Source organism: Callorhinus ursinus, unplaced genomic scaffold (genome assembly GCF_003265705.2).
Source record: "Callorhinus ursinus isolate GAN/ISIS: 27379988/994484 unplaced genomic scaffold, GSC_fseal_2.0 scaffold20, whole genome shotgun sequence".
Classification (NCBI taxonomy): domain Eukaryota; kingdom Metazoa; phylum Chordata; class Mammalia; order Carnivora; family Otariidae; genus Callorhinus; species Callorhinus ursinus.
In genome coordinates, this window is record NW_027397082.1 from 16,301,204 (window position 1) to 16,311,444 (window position 10,241).

The following is a 10,241-nucleotide window of genomic DNA, read 5'->3' on the forward strand; positions in this document are numbered from 1 at the left end:
TCAGGGTCACAAAGTTGGACATTGGTAAAACCAGGACTCAAAACTAGTTCTGAGCTCACAATTGCTATTCCATTCTTCTTCAACACTTATTTTTAGGCAATGGTTGGGTAAGCAGTTGTAACCTGCCAAAGTCCAGCCAATCACATCTTCTTTGTCCGTGAGGAAGCCAGTTCCTATTCATCTCCCCTACTGCTACCCCTTTGGCACGTACAGCTGTTTTAAACAACAAACACCGTATCATATTCTCTCCTAGACAGTGTCTCTTCCGCATAATTGGACACTCACTATTGTCAGTATCCAGTATAATGTAATGATGCATAATTGGGTATTGTTCACTAAGTGGAACCGTAAAGTGATAGTCTGGATTTTTTAGACACTGCTCATAGAGACCAGTCTCCTTTTTTTCTCAGATATACCTCAGAAATCTTCTGAAACAGAATAGAAATTTCTTGCATGTCTTATATTCCTTTGTGTCTCACAAACTTCTGCAGACATTAGAAATACCCCAAAATACCTTTTGGTTCATAATTGGTCTTCCAACCAGGCTCTCTTATTTGTGAGGGTGGTGGATCCCTGGACGTATGCAGGACAAAACAGGTTTAAGAGGGAACGATTTTCTATTATCATCTCAGAACAGAGAGCACACTCGGTCCCTATACACGCTGGGAAAAATATTTCCAGTTGTCAGAAGCCAAAAGCAAACTTAGTTTGATGGCATCAATATAATGCTTAATGTGCTACATATTTAGCATCTGTTCCAGAGGAGACTGTGTCAGGAACTCAAAAAAGGTCTCCTGGGCATATAGGCAGCTCTCAGTCTGTCTCCTACACATTAAATACACTCAGGCTAGGGAATATACATTTTTAAATGCATGAAACATGAGCCAGACGTGACATCCATCTATCAGAGCTGCTTTAAGGATAATAAAATCAGTGCTGCCATTATAAGGAGAGGAAACTTGATGACCCACTGGAGATTTCTTCCAATCTAAAAGATTCTATAAATTCCCCTAAAATCATAAAAAAGCAGATTAAGAATTCATGTAGGTGTTTGGACTATAAATACAAATTAATTTCTGCTCCAGCTGCAATTTTTCTCATCCTTGTAAGAAGCACCTCTATCTCTGAGGTATTTCTGGGTGAAACACCAACAGAGTAGCTAAAGATAGACAGGACTCCCCCAGGTGGGCGCCTGTTTTCTTCTAATTTCATAAATAAATCTGCATCTTGAAATGAACTGAATTGAATCTTGCTGCTGTCCAAAAACATTTATCACTGAAAATCTGTTTTGTTTGGGGAATAAGATATAATTGTATACAGATTCAATAAGAATCTAAATGTTCCACTGAGAAATTCTTTATTGAAACTGCTTTGTTTGGACTCTAAGTAATCTATTTATTTCTATTTTCAGTTACTAGTCATATTATTGTATTTGTTTTAACTAAAAAAAAAAATTTCCTCCTTAAACACTCCTCTAGTGAAAAGAATTGAATAGTTTCTAGTATCAGTTCTCAATTGGTTTTGTGAAAATTCCAACTGACCTTTATAAAAGAAAGAAAATTAATTCTTTTTTTAATATCCCCTCACCTATTAGAGATCAATAATAGAAATCAAAATCATAAATAACATTTTTTAGGGATTAATTTATCAACTAATACATTTTTAGCTCACATATTTGCTCTGATTCAATGTGAAGTCAGACACCAAAATAGAAATGAACAAATGGATTGTGGATCATTTTTCCAAATGCATGGGGATAAATGCATATCCCTAAGGAAATATGCTCAGTTATGACATCACAGCTGGTTCTCCTATAAAAAGAACTATGTCCTGCAGCAAACTATAATTTCCCAAATAAAGGGAATAAAAGATTAAAGAAAAGAAAAGCATGTCAGCAATAAAATCCAAGGATAGCAATCAGATGCCAGGCACATTAAAATACCATATCTGACAAAGGATTGAAAAAAAGAAATCTTGTACCACTTGAATGCTTAAATGCAAAGTATTTCCACTCAAACTCACCAAAGATAAGAAATTGGGGTATATTGTTGCAATAATGGCTGCACACATCCATGATCTTAGACAGTTGTGTCCCACATTTAACTTGCCCATGTGACTTTCTTTGGCCCATGGGGCAAGTATGACACAAAATGGAGGCTCAAAGCCCGTGCTGGGGCTTGTCCTTTCTTGCTGCCCTTAGGAACCCTGAGACTGTCATCATGAGAATAAACCTGGGCTAGCCTAGTGGAGACGTGGTTCAGTGGCTGACATCATCCCAGCCAACTGCCAGCACCAACCCCTGTACATGTGAATGATGCCATGTAGACCAACCAGCTCCCAGAAACCTGCTGCCTGCAGAAACATGAGTGAGTCCAGGCAAGCCCAACAGAAGAACTGGCTAGGTAAGCCCAGTCCAGATTGTCAGCCAGACTCAAGGCCTAATAAATGAGCATTGTGTTAAGCTGCTAAGCTTTAGACTGGTTTGTTATACAGCAAGAGCTAACTGATACCAAGGTCATCACAGAACTTATTCCATAAGCACACCAACTGATGGCCTGCTCACCATAGAGGTAAAGTGAAAGGCTGCCCCAAGGATAGATGGGTCTAGCAATTATTCCTGAAAGTGAGGTCACACATGAAATGCTGAGTTGTTATACTAAAGCTGCTTATAAGCCACTGTCGTGGAGATCCTTCCAAACTCCACCTCCAAAGTGCAATACCATGACACTGGCAGCTAACATTTATTAAGTGCAAGCATTGGGCAATGGACTTGGTAAAGACAATCTCCTTTAATCTATACAAAACCTCATGTGAAAGGGATTATTATCATCTGTATTTTACAAATCAGACTCAGAAGCTTAGGCAAGTTAAGTAACTTGCTTGGGGCCGCACAGTATTAGGAGAGAGCTAGAACTCACAACCCTGATTTGCTCAAGGGTCCAAGCTCTTAATCACTAGGCTTTTCTATATGATATTCCCCCAACCCCATCCCCCCTGAAAGGCCTCTCCAGTCCAGTGGGCTGAGAAGTTGTCTGCACCAAGAGACTTATTCTCTCCTTCTTGAGGAAGGCCAGCACTATATGGCCCAGGCCTCTTGTGATTATATGCTGATCAGATTAGCAATGCCTCCCTTCCCAGTCTTGGGGGGATGTGAGTGGGGAGGAGAAAGGAGTCATGGAAGAGCTAGAAAAACAGGTTGACAGTTGGGCAGAAGTTCCTTGTTTCTTGTGGGCAGAGAAAATGTTTCCTTGAGAAGAGGGAAAAGGTTCGATGTCTGCTGCACATTTAATATCTGTCTGTCCTTTGTTAATGAAACATCTGTAATCAGGCCTGCTATTTCTTGGATCCCTGACAATTTAAACGGCCTCAATCCTCTTAATACTGAGATGAAACCAAGAGTGAAGAGAAGGGTGTCCATCAACACAGCCCCTCTTGAAAACCACTTGTTTTAAAGCAAGTAACCCGAACAAAACCTTTCCTAAAGCAAATCAAAGATCTAGGGCACTAGTCAGCTGAGTATCTCCTTGGGTTGGCTGAAATCACAAAGTGTTTAAGGGATGCACAGCTGAACGTATAAACTGGTTTTTAACCTCTGTCTGCCTAATGGAGGCTACCAGAGCCAATCTCTTTTTAAGAAACTCCTAATGCTTGCGGGACTCAAACACCCTGGGAAGTTATTCCTGGCACACTGATAGAGAACTAATGAGAAGGAATAGAAGGCAGGTGATAATTGAGCACATTAAATACACCTAGGCAAGTGTGAAGGGACACAGGGTGAGAACTGTATTCACCTCAAATGAAGCTGAACACAATTTCAAGAAAAGCCCCAAACATCTGCATATGAAAAGCCTGCTCCCGCCAAGGAGACCAGCAGGTCCTGCACAATTGCCCTTTTTCCGAGGCTGGCAGATGATTTCTGAGGGTCCACAGACCTCTCTGGCCTTTAGCTCCTCCATCTGTTTTTAAATGGGGCTGTTGCAAAGATGAAGAGATAAAGTCGGAGCTCCTTCATTTTAGACTTCTTAGACGTGAATAACCCTCCCCAGCCCCCCACTGGCCAAGCTCTTGAAAGCACCAGCATAATCTTACTGATTTTATCCGCCGCTAAGTTTTAACATGAGCTAGAAAGAGACTGATAATACTAATGTAGTGTTTGCTCTGGTCCAGGAACTACTCCATATGTTTTACATATATTAATATAATCCCTCCAGCAACCCCATGAGATAGCCATGATTATCCCTACTTGACAAATGAGGAAACCAAGTTACCACGGACAGGTTAAGTAACCCACCCAGGGGTTCAGAGCTCATGGCAGAGCCAAGATTCAAACCATAGTCATCTAGCAATAGGATCCACGCTCTCAACAAATACGAAATTGTCAGGAGCGCTCACCAATCGCTTCATAAAGGAAAGGAATGTACAAAAAATAAAAGAGAATGCCATTTCAAAAAATACGTAACATTTTACATCTCCAAAAGAGAAAGAACGCAGGGGGAGCAATGCGGTCCCCAAAATTAAAAAGTAAAAATAGCCTTATGCTACCTAGTCATTGTGCTCATTATATTACAAACCAATGAAACACTTATGTTTGGGGACATACACATTCTCCCAGTCCCCAGATCAGCATTTGGGAACTGCTGAGATACGACGCACAGAAAGCACTTCCACAACATGCCCAGCAGACATTCCTGGTTGCCGTGGTGCTAGAAGATCATACACAAGCTGCCCAGGAACCCACCTCTTAGAGTGTTCACACTGAGCCCTTACACACACCAGACGCAGACGGGCATATAGCGTGCCACAGGCAGGCCACACGGATGTCTGCCCATCTCTGTTTATGACCAGGTTCGGCACTCCCTTTTCTGAACTACCTGTCTCCAGCAGCTCTTCCCATCCTCCCTGACACATGAGGAGCAGGTGCAGGGATGTAGACATCCCCCCAGGAAGTCCCAGGACGAGGGGACAGTGGAGAAGCAGGCCACAAGGAGCACGCTGGGGGAGAAGCCTCCTCAACCATCCCCGACAGTTTCAATATTCTCTGGTGAGGACAGCAAGACTTTGCCGATGGTGTCTCCCCCTCTCCTCTCACTCTCCTTCCCCTTGATTTTGAAACAGAACAAAACCCTGCAGATGGGTTTCTAGCCAGCGGATTTCACTGTGCCTTTCTGTCCCTCGGTCTGTCTGGGGAGGGAGCATCTCCGACAACATCAACTCAGCTTTGCAGAGGATGAGCACTTAATTATCTGCCAACGGAGCAGGCAAGAATTATGTTTGGTGCAGGCTACACCACCAGCGACTGGGGACGTGATATTAAAATTCTGCCTTCCATTCCTTAAAGTGGTTCTTTCGTAATTAAGCAATTCCTTTGGAATTGGGGAAGGGAGTAATTGTAGAAATGAAATGCTCAGTGGCTTTACTGGAAGGCGCCCCAGAACAGTGGTGAATGGTTCCGGTCTGGCTTCCAACGACGAAGGTTTATAGGTAGGGTTAGCAAGTCTTTTCTGCAAAAGGCCAGAGAGTTACTTTCGTGGACTCTGTGGGCCACACAGTCTCTGCCGTAACTACTCGGCTCTGCTGCTCTAGCACAAAAGGAGCCAGAGATGATACATAAATGGATGAGTGTGGTATGCGCCAATAAAACTTGATTTGTGGATGCAGAAATTTGAGGTGCATTTCATCTCATTTTTACATGTCATGAAATAGGGTCATTCTTTCCATTTTTTTTCTAGCCCCTTACATGCATAAATACCATTCTTGGTGTGAGCCTTGCTGGGTCATCGCTTACCAAACCCTGGTCTATAACTGCAGCTCTGGCATATCCTAGCCGTAAACTCTTGGGCAAGTTTTATTGTGAAGCCTCATTTCCCGCCTCTGTGAAACAGAAAGAATAACAGCACCGGCTCATCTGGGCTTCCTGTGGATACAGTGAAAGCAAAATGCTCTAGCGCAGGGCAGCTGGGCACATCCTCAGCGTGCTAGAAACGTGAGCTGTGACTGCCATTCCCCTCCACTCTTCAAAACTCTCTGCAGCTTCTGCCAAATCCATCCACACTACCATCAAACAGGATCAAGGTTCTTCATGTCTCCATCAACAAAGAAACATTCTAGAATTTTCATACTAACAACACTAGACATTGAGAATTAATGGGGCCCTAAAACATGCCTGAAAACCTGGATGCACTCATTTGTCAGTTTCCCTCCTAGGTCTCAGTGCCTGGAGCTCAAGAGCTGGAGACCAGAGTGTGAGGTTATCCTGCTCTACACCAGAAATTGTGATATTTTTTGAGCACTGGCCAATTCTCATGAGCACAGACATTCCCCTAAGGGCATCATGCAGTTCTTTCCCGTCATCTTCAGGAACTGAAAGATGCTGAATAAGATGATGAGTTCCAAGTTTCGGAGAAGTGTTTCAGGTTTCAGAGAAGATCTGAAGAGTTGGAAGGTTAGGCAAAAAGCAAGACCACACACCTAGTAACGTCACGTCGCGGGGCTCCTCCCTGAACCATAGATAGCTCTTACAAAGAACCAGTATACTACACCCATGGGGATCTTGTTTAAATGCAGATTCTGGGGCACCTGGGTGGCTCAGTTGGTTAAGCGACTGCCTTCGGCTCAGGTCATGATCCTGGAGTCCCAGGATCGAGTCCCACATCGGGCTCCCTGCTCAGCGGGGAGTCTGCTTCTCCCTCTGACCCTCTTCCCTCTCATGCTCTCTATCTCTCATTCTCTCTCTCAAATAAATAAATAAAATCTTTTAAAAAAATTTAAATGCAGATTCTGATTCATTAGGTCTGGCAGGGTCCTAAGAGTCTGCATTTCTGAAAAACTCTCCGATGATGCCAATGCCTCTGGTCCTAGGACCAGGCTTAGAGTAGTCAGGTTCTACATGCAGTGAAAATGTAAATTTTGCCCATTAATGACCAAAGTGATCTACAAGGGATTAATCAATGGGCCATGGTTTTCATGGTGAAGAGCCTTTAGAGCCAGACTGCCGAAGTCCAACTCATAACTCGACCAGGTGCCAGGTATGTGGCCTTGGGGGCAAGTCTCTCAACCTTTCTTTTTTTTTTTTTTCATTTTTTTATTATTATGTTAATCACCATACATTACATCATTAGTTTTTGATGTAGTGTTCCATGATTCATTGTTTGTGCATAACACCCAGTGCTCCACGCAGAATGTGCCCTCTTCATACCCATCACCGGGCTAACACATCCCCCACCCCCCTCCCCTCTAGAACCCTCAGTTTGTTGTTCAGAGTCCATCGTCTCTCATGGTTCGTCTCCCCCTCCGACTTACTCCCCTTCATTCTTCCCCTCCTGCTATCTTCTTCTTTTTTTTTTCTTAACATATACTGCATTATTTGTTTCAGAAGTACAGATCTATGATTCAACAGTCTTGCACAATTCACAGCGCTCACCATAGCACATACCCTGCCCAATGTCTATCACCCAGCCACCCCATCCCTCCCACCCCCCACCACTCCAGCACCCTCAGTTTGTTTCCTGAGATTAAGAATTCCTCATATCAGTGAGGTCATATGATACATGTCTTTCTCTGATGGACTTATTTCACTCAGCATAACATGTTCCAGATCCATCCACGTCATTGCAAATGGCAAGATCTCATTCCTTTTGATGGCTGCATAATATTCCATTGTGTATATATACCACCTCTTCTTTATCCATTCATCTGTCGATGGACATCTTGGCTCTTTCCACAGTTTCGCTACTGCGAACATTGCTGCTATAAGCATCGGGGTGCACGTACCCCTTCGGATCCCTACATTTGTATCTTTGGGGTAAATACCCAGGAGTGCAATTGCTGGATCGTATGGTAGCTCTATTTTCAACTGTTTGAGGAACCTCCATACTGTTTTCCTGAGGGGTTGCACCAGCTTCCATTCCCACCAACAGTGTAGGAGGGTTCCCCTTTCTCCGCATCCGCGCCAACATCTGTCGTTTCCTGACTTGTTACTTTTAGCCATTCTGACTGGTGTGAGGTGGTATCTCATTGAGGTTTTGATTTGGATTTCCCTGATGCCGAGCGATGTTGAGCACTTTTTCATGTGTCTGTTGGCCATTTGGATGTCTTCTTTGGAAAAATGTCTGTTCATGTCTTCTGCCCATTTCTTGATTGGATTATTTGTTCTTTGGGTGTTGAGTTTGATAAGTTCTTTATAGATTTTGGATACTAGCCCTTTATCTGATATGTCATTTGCAAATATTTTCTCCCATTCTGTCAGTTGTCTTTTGGTTTTGTGGACTGTTTCTTTTGCTGTGCAAAAGCTTTTTATCTTGATGAAATCCCAATAGTTCATTTTTGCCCTGGCTTCCCTTGCCTTTGGCGATGTTTCTAGGAAGAAGTTGCTGCGGCTGAGGTCGAAGAGGTTGCTGCCTATGTTCTCCTTTAGGATTTTGATGGACTCCTGTCTCACGTTTAGGCCTTTCAACCATTTGGAGTCTATTTTTGTGTGTGGTGTAAGGAAATGGTCCAGTTTCATTCTTCTGCATGTGACTGTCCAATTTTCCCAACACCATTTGTTGAAGAGACTGTCCTTTTTCCATTGGACATTCTTTCCTGCTTTGTCAAAGATGAGTTGAGCATAGAGTTGAGGGTCCATTTCTGGGCTCTTGATTCTGTTCCATTGATCTATGTGTCTGTTTTTGTGCCAGTACCATACTGTCTTGAGGATGACAGCTTTGTACTAGAGCTGGAAGTCCGGAGTTGTGATGCCGCCAGCTTTGCTTTTCTTTTTCAATATTACTCTGGCTATTCGGGGTCTCTTCTGGTTCCATACAAACTTTAGGATTATTTGTTCCATTTCTTTGAAAAAGGTGGATGGTATTTTGATGGGGATTGCATTGAATGTGTAGATGGCTCTAGGTACCATTGACATCATCACAGTGTTGGTTCTTCCAATCCATGAGCATGGAATGTTTTTCCATTTCTTTGTGTCTTCTTCAATTTCTTTCATGAGTATTTTATAGTTTTCTGAGTACAGATCCTTTGCCTCTTTGGTTAAATTTAATCCTTGGTATCTTATGGTTTTGGGTGCAATTGTAAATGGGATCGACTCCTTGATTTGTCTCTCTTCTGTCTTGTTGTTGGTGTATAGGAATGCCACTGATTTCTGTGCATTGATTTGATATCCTGCTACTTTACTGAATTCCTGTAGGAGTTCTAGCAAATTGGGGTGGAGTCTTTTGGGTTTTCCACATACAGTATCATATCATCTGCAAAGAGTGAGAGTTTGACTTCCTCTTTGCCGATTTGGATGCCTTTCATTTCTTTTTGTTGTCTGATTGCTGTGGCTAGGACTTCTAATACTATGTTGAATAGCAGTGGTGAGAGTGGACATCCCTGCCACGTTCCTGAGCTTAGGGGAAAAGCTCTCAGCTTTTCCCCATTGAGAATAATATTTGCTGTAGGTTTTTCATAGATGGCTTTTATGATACTGAGGTATGTACCCTCTATCCCTATACTCTGAAGAGTTTTGATCAAGAAAAATGTTTTTTCTGCATCTATTGAGAGGATCATATGATTCTTGTTCTTTATTTTGTTAATGTGTTGTATCACGTTGATTGATTTGCGGATGTTGAAACAATCTTGCAGCCCAGGGATAAATCCCAGTTTGTCATGGTGAATAATCCTTTTAATGTACTGTTGGATCCTATTGGCTAGGATTTGGGTGAGAATTTTTGCATCCATGTTCATCAAGGATATTGGTCTGTAATTCTCCTTTTTGATGGGGTCTTTGTCTGGTTTTGGGATCAAGGTAATGGTGGCCTCATAAAATGAGTTTGGAAGTTTTCCTTCCATTTCTATTTTTTTGGAACAGTTTCTGGAGAATAGGAAGTAATTCTTCTTTAAATGTCTGATAGAATTCCCCTGGGAAGCCATCTGGCCCTGGGCTTTTGTCTGTTGGGAGATTTTTGATGTCTGCTTCAATTTCCTTAGTGGTTATAGGTCTGTTCAGGTTTTCTATTTCTTCCTGGTTCAATTTTGGTAGTTGATACATCTCTAGGAATGCACCCGTTTCTTCCAGGTTATCTAATTTGGTGGCATAGAGTTACTCATAATATGTTCTTAGAATTGTTTGTATTTCTTTGGTGTGGGTTGTGATCTCTCCTCTTTCATTCGTGACTTTGTTGATTTGGGTCATTTCTCTTTTCTTTTTGATCAGGCTGGCCAGGGGTTTATCAGTCTTGTTAATTCTTTCAAAGAACCAGCTCCTAGTT

The 10,241-nt window shown here is 42.4% G+C and overlaps 1 protein-coding gene across 3 annotated transcripts in view; it reads right to left on the reverse strand.

Annotated features, from left to right (window-relative positions):
* Positions 1 to 10,241, reverse strand: part of CFAP58 (cilia and flagella associated protein 58) — a 110,631-nt gene that overhangs the window by 37,617 nt on the left and 62,773 nt on the right. Inside the window, exon 16 of one of the 3 annotated variants that reach the window (XM_073904231.1) lies at positions 5,790 to 5,871. The exons of the other annotated variants lie outside the window; for them this stretch is intronic. Coding sequence (XP_073760332.1) covers positions 5,821 to 5,871 — 51 coding nt within the window. The 3' untranslated portion in view covers positions 5,790 to 5,820. Of the gene's footprint in view, positions 1 to 5,789; positions 5,872 to 10,241 lie in introns of those variants that run through there. 3 annotated transcript variants of the gene reach the window in all.